Source organism: Leuciscus leuciscus (genome assembly GCF_965113295.1).
Source record: "Leuciscus leuciscus genome assembly, chromosome: 4".
NCBI classification, from domain to species: domain Eukaryota; kingdom Metazoa; phylum Chordata; class Actinopteri; order Cypriniformes; family Leuciscidae; genus Leuciscus; species Leuciscus leuciscus.
In genome coordinates, this window is record NC_138728.1 from 53,867,739 (window position 1) to 53,889,279 (window position 21,541).

Sequence of the window (21,541 nt, forward strand, 5' to 3'; positions counted from 1 at the left end):
CGAGTCACACACACCGTCAGCCGTCTCATTCACACACACACGTATCACTCATATGAGGTACGTGAGGCGGGGAGGTTTCAACATCAAACCTTCAGGTTAAAACTGAGATATAACTGAGTGAAGGAAAAACTATTTCTCAAGCTTTTACCTCTCTGTGATTTCACTGCTTTTCAGGCAAATTAATTTTACACACGAATTCAATGTTTTTAGACCACAGGAAGATTTAAGCTACAATTAGCATTTGACCTTTACCCACCATGATGTAATTTATATTATCTTCATAAATACGACAAACTAAATGGAGACGACTGTAAGAATCGACTGAAAAGCGAAGATCAAAGATTCAGTATTTGTGTCAGAGAAAATGTCTCTTTAAAAATTAGACTGTCAACACTTTAGGACTTTGTGATTTCAATTCAAATAAATTCAATTCACATTTATTTGTATAGCGCTTTTCACAATACACATCGTTTCAAAGCAGCTTTACATAAAATGCATGAGTCCATATTACAATTTAGAGTGATCTGTTATCAGAGGAAACTGTCTAAGTTATGCATTTCAGAAATGTAGATAAAAATATAAAAATCACAGTTAAAACTTCCAAAGAAAGATGCTAATCGGTGGAGCAAAAGACCAAAACACTAAACACACACTATTCTCCATGATAACTCGTGAGATGTACTTCTGTTTCTCTGTGCTGTGACCTTGAGAGCGTGTGTTTGGCGTATCTCTGAACTCGTGTGTGTGTGTGTGTGTGTGTGTGTGTGTGTGTGTGTGTGTGTGTGTGTGTACTTGTATTTCTTACTTTGTGGGTCCCAGTCACCGGGAGCACACCAACGGTATGGGGTCCAACAACGTTGTGGGGCCCAAAATGGTGGGCCCCACACCGATTTCAACGTAAACTGCCTCAGTAGCCTCTGCTGATATGCCTCATGCTTTTTTTTCACTTTCCCCACAAGGTAATAAAAACCAGTTTTGAGTGTGTAAGTGTGTATGCTCTCTATCGCCCCTGTAGCTGGGAACGTGGTATTGCAGCAGATACACACTCCCGGATGTGTGTGTGGCTTTAGCCAATGAGAAAGGCCCACGGAGAGGGAGGGAGGAGCCGTGTAGTTTTATTGGATGCGCCCACGCACTCACGCACTGACGCACTGACGCACACTGTTTCTGGGTTGTAATCTTTAATTCCTCATGTTTTGACTCTGTTTCAACGGAAGAAACACTTCATGTAGACTAAGCAATAATTTGCTGTAATCCTATAGTATTTAACTAAACATTTGATATAGTTTCATGTGTATTTCTAGTCGTGTGAACAGAATAATGCTTAATGAAGTAACGTTAAGGTTTTAATCAGATGGCTAACATTAGCTGCTAAAAGCCCACGGACACGGTCAAGGACGGCATTTTAAACCGGAAGTTCCACGCGCTTCGACTCTGAACACACTCTCTTCATGTGAGAAAGAGGTAAGTGAAGTTATTTGACTTTGTACATGATATTCGTTTCAATTCTTACTCAATTTCGTAGCGCAACTAACGTTAAATGATAGTTAATGATGTAGCATTTTATTCAGATCGATAGATGATAATGTTATGAGCTGGTGATGCTATTTATAGATCGATAGCTGATAATGGCGGCTGCGTAAGAAGCATTTTATTGCATTACATGATAATTTGACTCCGTTTGCTTTATAGTTTTGCAAAAATCCACTAATGTATTGGTTTGACGCTTATATTTTAATTGAGCAGACATGATTGCAGATCGTGTGCAGCTGACAGACTAACTTAACTGTTTATTGATCTATCTTACAATATTTACAATATGCCTGAATAATCTAATTATCGTTTCTGTTTTATATCTGTTGTCTGGCCTGTGCAAGCTACATTTAGATCTTAAACCACTGAATATTAACGTTACATTACTTGAAATTGTTTGATTTAATTATTTTTTTTGTTTCCCCATGATAATGTAATTGATTTTTATTGTGTATGTAATTATTTTCAGCACCATAATGTTGAAAAGGAAGACGAGGATAAGGCCTGTTGATGATGCCAGGACACACATTCTGTCTTTTAGGGACAAACCTGGGTTTACGGAATGATTTATCGATAGTAACAAAGGTATGGGACAGCATATTACACATTAATTTCTTAGTACTGATCGTTTGCATACGCTTACATGATAATCCATGTCTTTGTAGTTGGAAAATGATAAATTAGCATTGGTTTTGTAAAAGTGTCCACATTGTGTGTTAATAACCTGAATCATTAGGGGTGGAACAGTACACAGAAGTCACGATTCGGTTCAGACATTACGGTTCGGTAGGAGTTCGGTACAATGGAGGGAAAAGCAAAACAAAAATGCAGAAATTTTTTATTGTGCATGTCTGAGGCTGTACCATAGTGTCATACGGTCTCTCCCCTGAGCTAGCTGCAACAGCCTGCCCTGAAGTGTGTAAAGTAAGATGTAAACAAGACAATCAGCTATAAAACTGAAAATAAAGCATCTCTTATTTATGCGAGGGCGCGTGGCAAAAATGTCGTCATTGCGGTGTTGGCGGTCGTGCGCGTTGGGTGTGCAATAGGGCTGCAACTAACGATTATTTTGATAATCGATTAATCGGACGATTATTTTTTCGATTAATCGATTAATCGGATAGGTTTTTTAAATTCAATTTGATTTTTGTTTATAACTAAATAAAACCCTAAATCAGGGTATTTATGTGTAAAAGTGTACTTTAAAAAGTGCAAAAGCCACACATTGAGTTTTACTAATATAATCTTTAATTTTTACATTTTAAACCCCAAACACAAAAGTTTGTCCAGTTTTTAAACAGTAAAACTTCTTTAAATATCCAAAATATAAATAAACAAAACAAAATATTGAGTTGCGCTGCTCATATAAACTTCACATTATGAAATTAGGACACAAACATGTTTGTAATAAGATATTAAGCAGCAGATTTTGAATTCCAATGTAGAATGCGATCTGTTATTTCTTGATAACAGACCGCTGCGAAGTATAACACACCAGAAAAACAGAGCGTTGCTATGGACGCAGGATTCTAACCGTAGAGACGGAACGGAGTATTTTCTTTAGCGGAAGCAATACAATCATTTTTAAATCAATAAACTCCTTTTTAAATCAATATTTTGTGTAAAATTATTGATTTATTTGGTGGGTAGCCATGTAATAAGCGGGATTATCCCTTACATAGTAGTAGACAAATGCTATAAAAAGAGAGCGGAATGGAGGTACGCAGCTGACAACAGGCTTGATTAAAAGTACAGGAAAAATGATGTATTACTGCACAAGCATTCGCTGAAAACCACTGACTACAGTGACTAAAAAACAATATTTTACTGCTGCTGTTATTAACTGCCTTTATATTTAGTGCTTCACTTTGTAAATACCATTTAATTTAACCTATTTATGCGGTAGCGCTATTTTAATCCATCACTTATGTTGCGAGCGAACTGATTGCGCAACCTGATGCTCGATACAAAATAGATCTAGTGTGACTGTCCCGAAGTTAGTAAACAAAGCTGTTTACACTGTAGTATTGAATTAAACTAGACTATGCCATTTTCACATCATCATATAATGAGAATATACAGTTTTTGCTTGCCGTGCTGATGTTTCTCTCCGATTACTCTCTGCCATTTCGCGTGACTGCGTTGTCATGAAAGGGACGTCATCAGTAACGCTCCCCGTGACGTGAGCAGACCAACTAATCGACAATGACATTCGTTGACAACGATTTTCATAATCGATTATTATCGATTAGTTGTTGCAGCCCTAGTGTGCAAGGCCACATTTCGCGTAGGGCTATCACGATAACTGCAATATTGTATTACCGCTCTACTGACAAGCCAACCGCAGAGGAATTCAAGTAACCACAGCAACCGCGATATTTGCGTTTTCTTTTTTCATAAGGCTACACCCTTCTTGATTTGAACTTTGTGCATGTGTATTGAATGTTAAATAAGTTAATAATGATAATAAGACATGGTGATCATGGTTTTATCGTGGTGATTTGTACAGAGGCTTCGTGGAGTTGCACTTAAGCCTAAACGGACAGTGAATGAGAGAGATCGACTGAGCGCGTGCGATTACCTGCGTCTGTCTTTGAGGTCAAGTCATATTCGTGAAAAGGTTGCCGTGTCCAAGGAAAGTTAAATATTTGTCCTGTCATCCTTTGAACGTTTAAAATAAAGGGTATTTACCATGAATGGCATCAGCGACATCGCTGGTCAGCATCCACAGTGCGAGGAACTCGCGGTCGCGGGAAACAAAACTCAGTGAGTCACGCATTGAATCAATGCCATTTGTCTCTATGAAGCTTCAGCATTTCCCATGCGACGCATTGCTGGTCAGCTGAGCCTTGAAAAGTGGAGCTCAAAGTTAAAAATAATTAACCTTGTTTCATTACTATCTTTTAATGAATCAATCAGCGTTTTTGAACGTGTTGTTGAATGAATGGTTTAATGACTCACTCAACGACAGTCCGTTGCCGTAACAACTGCGCGCTGAGTGACAGGCTTTCAATGCGCAGAGACGCTTTTTAGTTTCGGTTTGTTGTTTACTTAAAATGTTCTCGCTTTTGTGCATACTGACCACATCGTGACACTTATTTATATAGCAACAAATACATCTAAATAAATTAATAAATGCGGTAAAACCGCATATCGCGCTATTGGCCCACTGAAAATTACCGCAAGGGAAAATCCTTCACCGCGACAGCCCTAATTTTGCGTGGCGGTGTGCAGTGCACGGTTTTTTAGTGTGCACGGCTCCGCATCCGAAGACGCACAACTTCGAGCCGAATCTGGCCAAGCATGTACATCTCACAGCACCGGCAGCCAGTTCTTGCATCTAAATGAGTTGCTTAATGTACATTAACAAAATAGCAGACATAAGCCCTTTAAATAAAAATAAATAGCCATGTTTTATAAAAAGGTTCACAAAACTAAATACAAATGTTTAGAAATTATGTAAGATAACGTTAATTTAGTTGTAGGTTACGTTCTCATATCCATTTTCTTCTAATGTCACGGAATAATCTGGTTTCCTGCTTTACACGATTCTTTTGTAGTGTGGTTTTGGTGTACTAAAGGTGTTGTTGTAGGCTACTAAAATAAACATTCACTAGTGTACCTTATTTCTCACCGCTGATTCCTGATGGACAGTTACACCGAGTCGCACCCTGTCATTTCAAAGAATAGTACACCGGCGAACGCAAAGTATAAATGCCTCGTCCATTTGGGGAGGCGCGCGCGCGCGGTCAGCGGAGGCTCGCGAAAGTATAAACAAACCTAGCCTAAGGCGGGGCTACAGATTAGGTGTCCCTAAAGAACCTGCGTATCTAACAGTAGTTCTGCATTACATTAATTCATTTGAACGCGAGTTTTATTTATTTTTATACTGTGTATTCTGTGTGTAAATTCATGCACCGAACCATGACACCCGTACCGATTTGGTTCTAGGGATGCACCGATCCACATTTTTTCACTTCCGATCTGATCCCGATACCTGAATTTGGATATCGGCCGATACCGATACTATTCCGATACCAGAGCTGTGTTTGCTTTAATATTATTATTATTATTATTATTATTATCATTATTGTTTATTTTATATGATGCTGAAATAAACTTCTCTCAACAGGCAAGTGTGATATGTACGTATACGCATGTATGTCCCAAAAGGCAACTTGAGAAGTATAAGGTCAGAAAAGGAAGTCAGAAAAACAGGAAATCCTGTTAACAGGAAAAATCCCATTCTGAAAACAAATATACAACTGTAAGGGTTTCAAATTGATTGTCATGTCAATATTTATTACATTCCCAAAATGTCAAATACTTGAGTCTTGAAATATAAGAAAAGTGCAAGTGTAATGTTAAACATCTTACACACACACTATCTAAAGGGTGATCCTCGTTCCGATGCGGTAACTCTCTCGATGAATGCTCGATCAACATCAGCCATCTTGCAAACAGACAAGCGGATTTCGCCTCAGACGTAGGGTTGGGTATCGTTTTAATTTTAACCATTCCGGTTCTGCTTATCGAATCCGGTTCTTAACGATTCTTGGTTTCAATTTCAATATTTATTGGAGAGAAAAAAGAGAGCAAATACTTGTAAAAATTCTACCTTTTATTCTTGTCACATTTAGGCTATTACCAGTAAAACTGTGACAATGCAAAGTATTTATATTTATAATACTTTAAGGAATTATCATGAAAAGCAAAAACATGAACATAAAATATGTAACAGGAGTAAAGACGTTACATCATCAGATGTAGAATCAGCAATTCTTTTGAAGAAAAATCAGCATGTCTGCCTTCTCTGGAACGAGAATCATTCATTCAAAAGATTCGTTCAGAAATGGTGAATCATCCATTAACTAAACAAGTATTTATGGAGTATCAAACAAGTATTCATTCAAAAAAATACATTTAATAGACTCGACTCGTATTAATTGTCTGATGCTGTCTTGCTCTGCGGTGTTTCCAGTGTGAAGTATTTCCACACAGCGGACATGTTGGCTAACCGCAAACTGCGGAATGGATTTCCTGAGCGGGGGCGTGTCTCATAACGCTGTGTCTCATTGAGCTGCGCCTCCGTTCGGGAAATCCAAATCCAAAGCTAGCAGACTAGCTGGCGGGAATCACTTTTGGAGTCATTTCAGCAGACAACGTTAAAGTGCAGACATGACTCATGGATATCGGATATCTCCGCAGGTTGGATCGGGAAAATCCGATGCGTGAATTACGCTGGTATCGGTCCCGATACCGATACTGGATCGGATCGGCCCCATCCCTAAATACGAATACATGTACCGCTCCACCCCTATGAATCATAGCTCCAACTTCTGTTGATTATCAGGATGTCTGCCAATCTTTAAGTTTTTAATTTGTTAATGTACAAATAATGCCTTAATTAGCATTTCAATGTCTTAAATCAAAGTTTCAAAGATCTTAAAATGCTAAATTGCAATGAACCATGACAGGCAGCCCTCTGTGTGCACACAATCGAAGCGTGTGTACTGAAAAGTCTTCTGTCAGCGCTAGGGCTGAACGATTAATTGCATTTACGATAATATCGCGATATGATGAAACGCGATTTAACCGCAAAAGCTGCGATTAAACTTTGGTCACGTGACACGCGTCAGCAGTAAAGCAGTCTGCACTACGCCTACGGAGGAAGCATCAACTTGGCACGCTACACATAGACCTGGCATAGGCTACAGGAAAGAACAGTTTGTGTTTAATTTATGTGATATTGTGTTATAGATTCTCTCCAACGATTTTGTATCTATTCAGATAATTCAGAATAGAGTCTGATCTTAGTTTTAAACACAGATAGCCTACGTGATGACGCTGCGTGTGCTTTATAAACAACAATATTCTGCTTGCTTCTAATTCCTCTGTCTCACACACACGCACACACGACACCACTCGAACCTTCCGAAAAATAATCTTTCATAAAGTTCGGAGAAGTTGAAGCGAATTACAAGGACATTCGCGGGCTGCATTGCACAAGATGCGCTATAAGATACGCATCACGCGTGCTTTGCTTGATGTTACTCTTGTAGTCTCGCCCGCCGGCGCCGGTATTTTCCTTACAAATGCTCTACGAAGGCATCATATGTCTTTTGGAATACAGTTGGCTTATATATTAAAAATATGAAAATCACTGACAGAAGCTGCTTTCAGTTTCAAATACTCACGCGCGCTTTGCGAAGAGCGCTTGAGCATGCGGCTGTGAGCGACTCCGTCTACGTGGTGAAATGTACTTGCATCTCAAAATGCTTTTATGACGCGAAATTAATGTAAACGCAGTTAAGTTATTTTAACAGACAGGACAAACCACATCTTATATTTCAAAAGAGATGAAAACGTTCAGACAGCCTACCCTTAAATACTGAAAGCACTCATTGTTTATTGCTTGTAATGTTTTTAATGTTTTTATTTGATTTGCTTTTATGTTTTGGAGCTATATTAGTTAAAATTCTTAACATATAGTTGTATTATTTAGTTTTTTTTAATGTGTATTTCTTTTTAAAAGTACTTATAATTATAAATATTTTAAGTTTTATAAAAAAAAAAGATTCCCATCCTATTTTACAGTGATGTATTGCTTGTTTTTGTTGAAATAATAGAAAAGATAAAGAGCTTAAAAATAATCGCATATTAAATCGCAATCGCAATATTGGTAAAAATAATCGCAATTAGATTATTTTCCAAAATCGTTCAGCCCTAGTCAGCGCTCAAGCATCCGCTTCAGTTCTTCTGCGCTTTACCCATTAAATACACACATTCATCTTAAATGTATGTAAAAAATGATTATCTATGCATAGCTATGTGATCTCATATATGCATGATCTGTTTCTTAGAACTTTTTGTCTGATTTCCAGGAGCCAAAGCAGCAGACTTCTGTTCTAGAGACCAAAACATCCCTAACAGATCACTCTTCCCATGATGCCTCCATCAAATATGCTTTTGTCACGCAGGTAAAGGAATAATGTCGACTCTGTCATCACAATCTATTCTAGTCTTGCCCTCATGCTGCATGTCAAGCGCTCACACACACACATTTCTAGTCTAGGCCTTATGGGGCCCTCCCCTCAAATGAATGAATTCACAGTTAAGCTCACACACACACACCATTCCAGTCTAGGCCTTATGGGGCCCTCACACACACACACATTTCTAGTCTAGGCCTTATGGGGCCCTCCCCTCAAATGAATGAATTCAGTTAAGCTCACACACACACACATTTCCAGTCTAGGCCATATGGGGCCCTGACGTATGGATCTCACTCTTAGTGATTTTACATCATTGGGACAACACCTGTCAATATTTAAAGTAGTGTAATTGCAGGTGTAATTCAACACTGATCAAGCTGCTGCATGTTCAGAATGAGTATTTTGGATGTAATGCATTGCAACATCTTATTTGTTGCTGTGACACTTGCTGTTACCTCTAGAAAAGACAAATGTATGCTCTTATATTTCAGCTGTGCTAGATGAGAAACTGTTTTCACATGAGCTAACTTTTGTTACCTTTGGTTTCTGTTGTTTTTTGTCTGATTTCCAGGAGCCAAAGCAACAGATTTCTGTTATAGAGACCAAAACATCCCTAACAGATCACTCTTCCCATGATGCCTCCAACAAAGATGCTGTCGTCACGCAGGTAAAGGAGTAATGTCGACTGTCATCACAATCTATTCTAGTCTTGCCCTCATGCTGCATGTCAAGCGCTCACACACACACACGTTTCCAGTCTAGGCCTTATGGGGCCCTTCCCTCAAATGAATGAATTCACAGTTAAGCTCACACACACACAATTCCAGTCTAGGCCTTATGGGGCCCCCCCACACACACACACATTTCCAGTCTAGGCCTTATGGGGCCCTGACGTATGGATCTCACTCTTAGTGATTTTACATCATTGGGACAACACCTGTCAATATTTAAAGTAGTGTAATTGCAGGTGTAATTCAACACTGATCAAGCTGCTGCATGTTCAGAATGAGTATTTTGGATGGAATGCATTGCAACAACTTATTTGTTGCTGTGACACTTGCTGTTACCTCTAGAAAACATGAGTGTATGCTCTTATATTTCAGCTGTGCTAGATGAGAAACTGTTTTCACATGAGCTAACTTTTGTTAACTTTGGTTTCTGTTGTTTTTTTTGTCTAATTTCCAGGAGCCAAAGCAGCAGACTTCTGTTCTAGAGACCAAAACATCCCTAACAGATCACTCTTCCCATGATGCCTCCAACAAAGATGCTGTCGTCACGCAGGTAAAGTAGTAATGTCGACTCTGTCATCACAATCTATTCTAGTCTTGCCCTCATGCTCTACATGTCAAGCGCTCACACACACACATTTCTAGCCTAGGCCTTATGGGGCCCTCACACGCATTTCTAGTATAGGCCTTATGGGGCCCTGCCCTCAAACGAATGAATTCACAGTTAAGCTCACACACATACCATTCCAGTCTAGGCCTTATGGGGCCCCCACATACACACACATTTCCAGTCTAGGCCTTATGGGGCCCCCACATACACACACATTTCCAGTCTAGGCCTTATGGGGCCCCCACATACACACACATTTCCAGTCTAGGCCTTATGGGGCCCTCCCCTCAAACGAATGAATTCACAGTTAAGCTCACACACACCATTCCAGTCTAGGCCTTATGGGGCCCCCACATACACACACATTTCCAGTCTAGGCCTTATGGGGCCCTCACGTATGGATCTCACTCTTAGTGATTTTACATCATTGGGACAACACCTGTCAATATTTAAACTAGTGTAATTGCAGGTGTAATTCAACACTGATCAAGCTGCTGCATGTTCAGAATGAGTATTTTGGATGTAATGCATTGCAACATCGTATTTGTTGCTGTGACACTTGCTGTTACCTCTAGAAAAGATGAGTGTATGCTCTTACTGTCTATATGGAGCATCGGCAAGATAAGATATGTCAATGATGCTTAGGATCTGTTGCGTACCAGCTACTTCATCATTGTCTTATCAGTCATTTCTCCTTAAGGCCCGATATACTTCAAGCGAAATCGAATAACGAACTGTGACGTCATTCAACAAAATCAGGCCATAACAAAGTTTGTTTTGGGATTTCAAAGCGAACTTTCCAGAAAAGTTTGCTCGGGCTGGTAAACACCATCGTACTACCGTTGGTCCGTGGCGATTGCGTAATAGGTAGGTGTGCGTGGTAGGGATGGACTCTGAGTACTCGCAAATGACAGCGACGCTCAATCATGAAAACGATGATCGCGATGTGACTAGTATTAAGTCTTTTTTTTTTTTCTCTAAGGAAAGTTAAAAAGCACAGCATTGTCCATCTATAAATCGTTCTCTTTTAGAACAGTAGATAGTATTTGATAAGTAATAGAATATAATTGAATAGAACAGAGTAGAAATTTTTGACCTCAACATACTGAAGAAGAGGGCAGGTTTTATTGTTATAGTCATTTTGTATACTCTTGACAGATTGCAGTTTCAGTTTTACAACTCATTCATATTCTATTACTTGCCGTTTTAGAGACTGTTGACATGGATGGGTGTTCACAAGAAAAATTTGGTTATGAAAGATATCTCAATTAAATTAGACAATTAAATGTAGATGTTATTGCACAATATTTATGGGATTCCACATATTTGGTTGTTGCATTAATATAACCTTTTAGTTAATTTATAGTTGACATGTTTTAGACATGCTGCCTGTTGCATGTGGGGAATGTTTGACATTGTTTCCAGTTAATTGTGTGGTACAGTAAGCTACACCACAGGTATAGTAGACGATCCAAAGGTAGACGATCTCCTCAACGTTCTCATCCCATTGCTTCAGGGCTATTGCCACTGTAATGTGTTCTGTAAGTTGCTTTGGGGAGAAAGTATCTGCCAAGGGCATACATTTAAATTGTGCTCCCAGTGTGAGTGCAAGTATGATTAAACCCGGCTCTCTCTACCACTGTATTGTAGAATTATGGAACCATGTGAAATTTGTTCAATTCGATTTGTTTATTTGTATAGCGCTTTTCACAATACATATCATCTGCAAGACTCGTGCCGTATACTGAATATTTATAAACTTGTACTGTTGATCATTGCTCTTGGTCACCATGACACAAATGTTATGCATGATAGATCCTAATCCAGTCAGTGTTGCTTACATTTTGATTTATCTTTCTTTAATAAACTTTTTTTTTTCTTTGCACTCAGATGACTTTATTCCAGAAGCACAGGAGACTGAAGTTGAGGACAGTGTGACATCCACACAAGAACCTACTTCCACGCTGCATTCCCAATACCAGAGAAAGTCGGCAAAAAAGAGAGGTGAGCTTAGAAATGTTAAGTAGATTGATTGTCCCGTTCGTCTTGAAGACACAAGCTTTATTCTGAATTATATTATTTGATCAAATCTTTACTCTTGATCACTGTACATTGATAGCTGTCACAATAGGTATGTTTACACAGTCTAATATTCTGATTATATTTGGTTTACAACCTCAAACAGAATTATTGAGCGTAAGGTTTAAAGGGATACTTTACCCCAAAATTTTTATTGTCATTTACTCACCTTCATGTTGTTCCAAACCTGTATGAGTTTTTCTTCTGCTGAACACAGAAGACATTTTAAAGAATGGGGGTAACCAGACAATTGATGGCACCACTGACTTCTATAGTATTTTTTTCCTAATTTGAACGTCAGTGGTGCCGTCAACTCTCTGGTTACCCACATTCTTTAAAATGTCTTCTGTGTTCAGAAGAAAGAAACTCATACAGGTTTGGAACAACATGTGGGTGAGTAAATGATGACAGAATTTTTGGGTTAAACATTTTCATTATATGATCAAAAGGAAAATTGTACTATGTAAATGTATAACACTTTGCTTAGATTTCATTCTAAAAGTGTGGGATGCACAAAGGGAAGATTTTGCGTTCGCACAAAAGTTTTAATACATTCATCTGCATATAATTTCCATATGCATATTCCCATCGATGTGAGACTGCCATGTTTAACAGGACAATACGTAAAATATGAGATGCGGACTGTAAAAGTCATTGCTAATAATCCTTGTCTTGTTTTTAAAATAAAAATGTCCATAAAACAAAGTACATTTGCCAAAATTGTATAAAGTACTTTAAGTAGACGGTCTACTAATGCTGTAATGAGAGTTAGTTGACATGTAGGTGCATTGTTACTCAGTTAACAGAATGTCTAAAGGGGACCATCAAAATAAAGTGCTACCACACATTTTACTGGATTGCACTGCTTTATTATTATTATTATTATTATTATTAGTCAAAAGTTTTATTCAGAAACAAACTAAAAGTGTATTTTTAGTCTCTGAACCAAGTCAATATGGCAATGAATGGCCTGTGTGATCAATCCAATAGTCTTTCAGTTCAGATTAAGGTTTAAAAATCCTAAACTTAAGACATTAACCTAAACTTAATAACATGTTATTTTTTTGTATACTTGGGTAAAGAAACTGCTGCCAAAAGAAGCTGGACAACAGATGAATGTGCGGCAGTAGAAAGGCACCTAAGGAAATTCATTGTGAGGAGCCAAGTTCCAGGGAAAAAGGACTGTCAGCGCTGCGTTGATGCAGAAGCTCAAGCTTTAGGAAATCGAGACTGGAAGGCGGTCAAATACTTCATCAAAAATCGTATTTCTGCCATAAGAAGGAAAGTACGGGGAAATACAGGTATCTCAACGTATTGGATGCCTTCCCACTAGCATTCACATCGGGACATGTGTTCTAAGTGTTTTCAACAAAGTTGACATTTAGTTTTTCATTGTATTATCCTCTTAAAGGGTTAGTTGTCATTTACTCTCCTTTGTTATTCCAAACCCATAAGAAATTTGTTCATCTTTGGAACACAGATGAAAATATTTTGAATGAAACGAGATATTTCTGTCCCTCCATTGTTCATCCTAAACTTCAACCTCACCCTAAACTTTCAAGCTTCAGAACATTTATAAAGTAGTAGTAATCCATGTGGTTTAATACCAATTTTATGAAGTTAGGTGAATGCACTTTCACTTAATCCACTTACTTAACATTATACAACAATTACAATAACAGTGAACTGGACTTTGCATTGATGCAGCACACACAATTATACACATTTTCTGGTTAATAGGGATTCTGTTCAATGATTCAATGAGTTGTGAAACTGCAATCTGTCAAGATTATACAAAATGACTACATAAATAGCTGAATAGACTAAAATTGTCTAGTTAGTCACATTATAACAATAAAACCTGCCCTCTTCTTCAGTATGTTGAGGTCAAATACTTCTACTCTGTTCTATTCAATTCTATTCTATTACTTATCAAATACTATCTACTATTCTAAAAGAGAACGATTTATAAATGGACAATGCTGTGCTTTTTAACTTTCCTTAATAATAAAAAAGACTTCTATATCAATACCAGTCACATCAAGCTGAATTTCATCCAGATTCTTCCCCTTGTATTCTCCTAGCCGTCCCTGTTCTGTAGTCTTGAGATTCAGAACAGTCGACAGAGTAGCAATGTGTTTCCTAAGTTTTGTTGAGGTTAGCGCTTTGGGATGTTTGATATCATCACATTCATTCACAAACTGCCTAATGCAATCGGAACCCCTCAAGTAATGGACAGAGAGCGGCAATGCAAACAAGTATCCGTTTTCACTCAGTACTCCACATTCTTCTCGCTTTTCAGAGTATCGAGCGATTCTCTCATGACCGGGGTAAGGAGAACAGGAACTTTCCTCCCTCTCTTTCCTACTATGGCAATCCGAACAAAATGTTTGCAAAGCTTCTGCTCCAGTGCTGTAAGTGCTAGGTTAACATCTTCGTGTGTTTCTGATGTATCCTTCTGCTCTGCGTCGGTTGAAGAGGATAACTTGCGCCAGGGTCACTTTAGCAACGTCCTTCCAGTTCAAGGGAGAAGGCTCTTCTTGCAGGGCATTCAATTGCTTCTGCTGTTTCTCAGACAAATAGCAATGCAGTCTGTGGACATCCTGTGTGAATGGTAGAATCTGAGGAGAATTCCACTTGGTCTGGTTAAGCTGAGTTAGCGCTTGACTTGCAATGTCAAATTTCCTACTTTCTTGGTATAGCAGTGCACATTCCTCAGCATCTTTGGCAGTCTGTTGATCTTTCATCTTCAATCCTTCAGATTTGATAAACATGGCTAAAGCATGCAAGCCATGTCCAACTTTGCGAGCAAGAGACGGACGTTTATATTTGCCAGTTTCATCATTGAGTCCAGCTAGGCATCTTGCAGCCCGAGACATGACTACTTTTCAGGCTTTATGAGTTCTTTGATCCAACAATTGCAACAACTGTAAACTGGACTTTGCATTGATGCAGCACACACAATTATACACATTTTCTGGTTAAAAGGGATTCTTTGCCTCATATGCCCTTTTCCTTGTTTGTTGTATATCGTTTTGCCCTGTTTTTGTGCTGTTGTTGATCTCACGTAATACATCATCCACAAATGCAATAACTGTGAACTGGACTTTTGCATCGCTGCAGCACACACAATTATACAAAATTTTTCCTGGTTACTAATGATTCTTCACCTCATATACGATTTTTCTTGTTTGTTATTTGTCGCTGTTCCCCGTTTACAAAATATGTTATTGCTGATCTCTTGCACAACATGAAATTGCAGTGTTGATTGTTCTCAACCCTGGTCCTCGAGGGCCACCGTCCTGCAGAGTTTAGCTCCAATTTGTGTTCATGAGTAAGATTCATGTGTTGATCTGTGGAAGTGAAGACAGATCTTTTTTTTTTTTTTTTTTTTTTTTGGCACACGAAACATTGACATTGCTCCATAAAATTGGGATTAAACCTCTGGAGTCACATGGATAACTTTTTTCTTTATGAATGTTTGAAAGTTTTGGATGAACAGTTTTTAAATGGAAAGATGGAAATCTCTCAGGTTTCATTCAAATATCTTCAGTTGTGTTCTGAAGATGAACAAGTTTCTTATGGGTTTAGAATGCCTTGATGGTGAGTGAATGAAGGCAGAATGTTCATTTTTGGGGGAACTAACCCTTTAAAGTTCTTTGTTGTCTTATATTATAAAGTAGACTGGTAGATCCATTCAAATGTCTTTTTTAATTTTAAATGTTTTATACCAAAAATCAGACTGTTGACTCATGCATTGTAATGCCATGAGTTTCTTATAGCATGTTTATTACTGTTACATTGACCAAAAGCTTTATTTTTTTACCCATTTGAAATGTAAAATGTTGTCTAACCTCTTTTTGTATGGAACTGGCCATTGTGTATTACCAAATACATTTTCATTGAGGACAAATCATGTTGTAAAGTTGTTGTTTTTTAATCCAGTGTTTAGTGTAAAAATTACTCACGGTATTAGTGCTATAATTCCACAGGGTCTTAAAGTCTTTATGCATCAGATGAATAGGGAGTTTTCATGTGAAGTCCTCAATTTAGGAGTATATTATCTTAGGCTGCAGTGAACATGACTGGCTAGGAACACAACTTCATTAGAAATAAAAGAAAAATAACCATGGGACAAACAAGATCCCCTTCAGCAAAACCGCACAGTTCATTCAATGACCAATACAATGCAGACAAAGTACAGTTGGTGTCCTGCAGACTGAAGCAGGTCAGGCTGTGACCAAAATTTGAGGGCTCATTGATTTAGAAAAGTCTCTGGATTGGCTTTTTATGCCATGTTAATGGCTAAACTGATATATACCAAGGGTTCACTCTAAGCATGGCGAATCTGCTTTTAGCTATTATGCCAGCCACAGCTGGAACCAGCTTCTAGAGGAGATCAGATGTGCTCCTACAGTGGTCACATTTAAATCCAGACTCAAAACACTTCTGTTTAGCTGTGCATTTACTGAATGAGCACTGTGCCGCTGTTCGTCCGACTGTTTGTACTGTACTGTATTTAATTTTTCTAAACTGTTTTAATTATTCTTATTTCTTTATTCTATTATTACTTTAATTTCTATGTAAAGCACTTCTATGCTATATAAATAAACTTGCCTTGCCAATATAGATGTGTGCAGATTAATTTAGAGGAATATACATTATAATATAAGAAAGTTTATATGGTAATCAAGGGCAAATAATAGAAGTAGTTGATGTTTTACAGATAGTGACTTTGGTCCCTTCTAAGATATAAAGATTAGAAATGTGTGTGTATTGGTCCCTTCGAAGATATAAAGATTAGAAATGTGTGTGTATCTGTGAAAGTGGACCCCACAACTCCTAAAAGTTAGATCCGGGCCCCACAAGTGACACAAAAACGCATGTGCAAACAATTTTGTTTGAATTTTGGTATATTGAAGTGATATTTCTTATTAGGAATTTTTTGTTATCTTGCTTGATTTTTTACAAGTCTGTAGAACCACTGGAAGTGGTGGACCCCACAAGTGGGCAAAAAACGGTGGTCCCCCTAATGGTAGAAAAACAAGTATGTGTGTGTGTGTGTGTGTGTGCGTGTGTGTGTGTGTGATGGACCTTGTCGGGTCGTGTGTCGGCGTCCTTCAGCTGGATGTAGGGCTTCTTGCGGATGCGGTTCAGGTCCTCGTGAAGCCCGTCGAGCAGGAAGGCCAGCAGCTCGTGTGAGTCCTGCTGCTGGTACCCCGAGAACTGAGGCGCAAACCGGCCCACCAGAGTCTAGACACACAAACACACTGACTTCAGCAACAACCCAACCACATCACGCTTCAACGTTTAACAGCCCAACAGTGGCCGTCAGGAAGAGAGGTGGAAACGTTCACATCATAATACATGAAAATGGCTAAAATACATTATTAGGGATTAAGGATTTGCTGGCTAATAAACGGTCTTGGTGACAAATACAGGTCTCAGTATCTGCAAATAGTCAAATCAGCTTTATTTCTAAAGCGCTTTATACAGTACAGATCGATTCAAAGCAGCTTTACAGCGATAATCAGGAAAAGAACAGAATCAATGATGCAAATAGAGTTACATTCTGCTGTAAAGCAGCTCTAAAAAGACAATTGTATCAATGTTCAGTTCATTATTGACTCAGTTTAGTTCAATAACTGTGTAAAAGTTAATCAATTATGAAATTCAGTTTTCATCCAATAGTGTCAGCGCAGTTAAATCAATACTGCTGGATGTTAAGAGTCTTATACCAAAAAGTTTCAAAAATAAACAGACTGAATGATTTTCTCTGGACTATCAGATGATATTTTGATCGAGATGGTCTTTTTGCAGCATGTAAATGTGTGCCATTACGGTGTTCGTGCAGATGTTGTTAGCAGAGCCTGACTGCAATAACAGGAAGAACTCGTAACACAGCTGAGATGTATAACACTGGCTACGTTTACATACACAACTTCTGTTTCAAGCGGAATCTGAATGTAGTGTTTACATGAACGCTAAACGTGAGATCGGGTTGATGTGCGCGTTTACATGTCACAAGCTTCAAATGGTAATAGATTTTTTGATATGCGCTGCACGAATATACAGAGTTTACCAATGTTTGCACATAATAACTATTCTCCTACATTTGGTTCTTTATTTGCTTTAAAAGTAGTACAGCAGACTTAATATTTATCCATTTCTGGTCATAATTTGGATATAATGAGCATATGAACTGTTGTGCTGCTGTTTATATTGATCGCGCAGTAAAAATGCCCAAAACCAGTCGTGTGTGGATGAGATTCTGAAGCAGCACTGGTGGGCCGTTGTCCTGCTCCACTTCACACACGCAGAGAAAGGAGGATTATAGGAGGACGAGACACTCGTTTATACCACACTTTATTCAACAGGAGAACAGCTCGTTCAGCCCGTCATTGCGCTATTTCTGCGTCATCATTGCGCTATTTCTAAGTCATTACGGTATTTCAACGTCATTACGGCATTTCAACGTCATTATGCTATTTCTACGTCATTACGCTATTTCAACATCGTTACGCTATTTCTATGTCATCACACTATTTCAACGTCATTACGGTATTTCTAAGTCATCACGCTTTTTCAACGTCATTACGCTATTTCTGCGTCATTATGGTATTTCAATGTCATTGCGCTATTTCTGCGTCATTATGGTATTTCAACGTCATTACGCTATTTCTACGTCATTGTGTTATTTCAAAATCTTTACGCTATTTCTATGTCATTACGCTATTTCAACACCGTTACGCTATTTCTACGTCATCACACTATTTCAACGTCATTACGGTATTTCTAAGTCATCAAGCTTTTTCAACGTCATTACGCTATTTCTGCGTCATTATGGTATTTCAACGTCATTGCGCTATTTCTGCGTCATTATGGTATTTCAACGTCATTACGCTATTTCTACGTCATTGTGTTATTTCAAAATCTTTACGCTATTTCTATGTCATTACGCTATTTCAACACCGTTACGCTATTTCTACGTCATCACACTATTTCAACGTCATTACAGTATTTCAAAATCGTTACGCTATTTCTAAGTCATCACGCTTTTTCAACGTCATTACACTATTTCTGCGTCATTGCGCTATTTCAATGTCATTACAGTATTTCAACATCATTACACCATTTCCATGTCATTGCGCCATTTCAACATCATTACGATATTTCAACGTCATTACGCTATTTCAACATCGTTACGCTATTTCTACGTCATCACACTATTTCTACGTCATCACACTATTTCTGCGTCATTACGCTATTTCAATGTCATTACAGTATTTCAACATCATTACACCATTTCCATGTCATTGCGCCATTTCAACATCATTACGATATTTCAACGTCATTACGCTATTTCAACATCGTTACGCTATTTCTACGTCATCACACTATTTCTACGTCATCACACTATTTCTACGTCATCACACTATTTCAACGTCATTGCGCTATTTCAAAATCGTTACGCTATTTCTACATCGTTACGCTACCTCTACGTCATTACACAATTTCTACGTCATTGCACATGCGCAGTAGTCCTTTCAGTTTTGGTTTTCAATCCGATCAAGTGTTTACATGTTCTCTCGATCGGATTAGAAAAGGAATAAACTAGGAATAAACCACCCCTTTCAATCCGATAGAAATTGAATTGGGATCGAGCTCAAATGGACCGATTAAGGTGTTTATATGAAGGCTTACATGAGCCGTCAATGCGGATTATTCGGTTGCATGTAAACGCAGCTACTGACACATGGATGAGCATCTGTATGGGTGGATGTCAGAGCAACTCCTCCTCGTCTTTACCTTGAAGGGTCTTGGCGTGACATAGCTGTGTTTCCCCGACCACAGCTGCTTGATGAGCTCGGCATAGGCCTTGGCGATCTCACCCTTCATTCCCAGAGGATTGTCCTCGTTCAGCTCCTCATGGTACTTGTCCTTCAGGAAGTACTCGGTCAGAGGAGGGACGTTACTCAGACACTACGACACACACACACACACACACACTGAACTCATCAATCTCTGCTCAGGCTGTAGTTAGATCAGGGATTATAGGTGGAAGGGAAGGTTCTTGTAAGGTCACCTGTGTGGCCGAGTTCATGAAGCAAGTGTTTCCCAGGTTGGAGAGGCCGCTGAGGCCGGGTTTCTCTGCGCGCCGGCCCTGATCCGAGTGCTCGTAGCTACTGCTGCTGTACAGGCCGTAGCTGTTCTTCATGCTGCGGGCGGACACACACACACACACACACACACACACACGTGCATGTGAGTGAGAAGCCCAACAGGGTTATAGCAGCAGTGAAAGCAGATGATCAGGGTCATGCAGACACAGCTCAACACATGCAGGGAGAGCAGCGTAAAGCACACACTCTCCAGAGGCGGAGATCACTGTTCATTCACCAACCCCGACAGATAGACTATCTAACAAATGACATTAACTCCACACCATGGGTCTAACAGTAAAAACAAGCGCACCAACTGAAGAGAAAGGGCACACCTTGCAGAGATCCAGACATTTTTCGACCGCTGTCCTGCCGGTGCGACCAAAATTTGATATAGGCATGACCACGACTTTGCCCAGCATCAAATGGCAAACATAATGAAAGCAGAACGAAACTGCGCTACTCATTTGTGCTTCACGGACCGTTTATTAGTTCGGACCAGTAATAGACAGCGCAGCGACACTGTTACTACACAGCGCTGGAGATCCAGTGAAGAAAGCATTTGAATTCGCCACAGAATTAATAACATCGCTGCGAGATCCAGAGGAAACATTCAGATTCAGCGCAGAGTTCTCTGGTATAAACTACAGATATCAGATCAAACAGCGCTGACGTGGAAACCAGGAGAAACATCGTGCCATGAATGAACAAGTTATAGAAGGCCACAAATCAGCAACATTCACCATGGATTTAATGTAGTAACACTAACTAACCATAGTATTGTGACAGAAATTGTCTTAAATAGTGTTTAAATGTTATTTTTAACATGTTTGTTCATCCTTCAAAGATTGTCCCCATTTATAAAACTAAAAGTTTCAAGATTTACACATGTAACTTGTTCTTATGTTCATTAAAACACTTGTTTGGAGAGGGTTTTTGGACTTCTGATAGAAAGACTAACATGCTGCCAAATGCCATAACTTCGGTGTGTTCGAGCAGCTTTTTTCCCCCGATGCAGGCGATGCTAGGCAACAACACAGTCGGCTTTCATCAGTGCTGGCGTCGGTTTGCTGGGTTCCTACCTTAAGGGGTTAACAGATAGGGGCGGTCAACAGAGATCACTTTTATAAAGCTTGAATGATCGGGATTGGCTGCAAAAATCTTGATCGGAGCATCCCGACCAGAAGGAAGGTTGTAAAGCTTATGATTACATGATTTAAATCATTTCCTAGCCATTTAAAATAGTACTCTACAAAGTCTCAGACCACTGGCAAACTGCCCAGGCCAGGATGTCCCAAGAGCACAACACTGCACTGGAGTCTCGTAACAACATGCTATCACAACATCAACTATGAAATCTACAATACAGTGAATACACCAAAGAGTAGAACATGAGGCCATCTGTGAGAAAACTGGAGCAGAGCTGTAAGTGGA

The 21,541-nt window shown here is 39.0% G+C and overlaps 2 protein-coding genes across 10 annotated transcripts in view; one reads left to right on the forward strand and one right to left on the reverse strand.

Moving 5' to 3' along the window:
- LOC309497132 (uncharacterized protein) lies at positions 1-15,858 on the forward strand. Of its 5 annotated transcripts, XR_014205402.1 has the most exons (7): positions 3-1,464; positions 2,003-2,118; positions 8,418-8,513; positions 9,100-9,195; positions 9,714-9,809; positions 11,757-11,870; positions 13,028-15,858. XR_014205402.1 is itself a non-coding variant. In XM_082167359.1 (5 exons), the coding sequence occupies exons 1-5, from the start codon at positions 2,044-2,046 to the stop codon at positions 11,802-11,804; spliced, it is 411 nt and encodes a 136-aa protein (XP_082023485.1). In that variant the 5' UTR covers positions 4-2,043; the 3' UTR covers positions 11,805-15,858. The 5 variants fall into 5 exon arrangements, 1 of the variants encoding a protein (XP_082023485.1); XR_014205403.1 differs by having other exon boundaries at positions 5-2,118; XM_082167359.1 differs by having other exon boundaries at positions 4-2,118; positions 11,757-15,858.
- usp15 (ubiquitin specific peptidase 15) overlaps positions 1-21,541 on the reverse strand; it is a 49,799-nt gene that overhangs the window by 18,484 nt on the left and 9,774 nt on the right. For 4 of the 5 annotated variants that reach the window (XM_082167334.1, XM_082167333.1, XM_082167332.1 and 1 more), the window contains 3 exons: positions 20,032-20,164; positions 19,755-19,928; positions 17,040-17,198 (listed from right to left, as the gene is read on the reverse strand). In XM_082167334.1, the coding sequence (XP_082023460.1) occupies positions 17,040-17,198; positions 19,755-19,928; positions 20,032-20,164 (466 nt within the window). Of the gene's footprint in view, positions 1-17,039; positions 17,199-19,754; positions 19,929-20,031; positions 20,165-21,541 lie in introns of those variants that run through there. The other variant, XR_014205399.1, reaches the window with a different exon arrangement.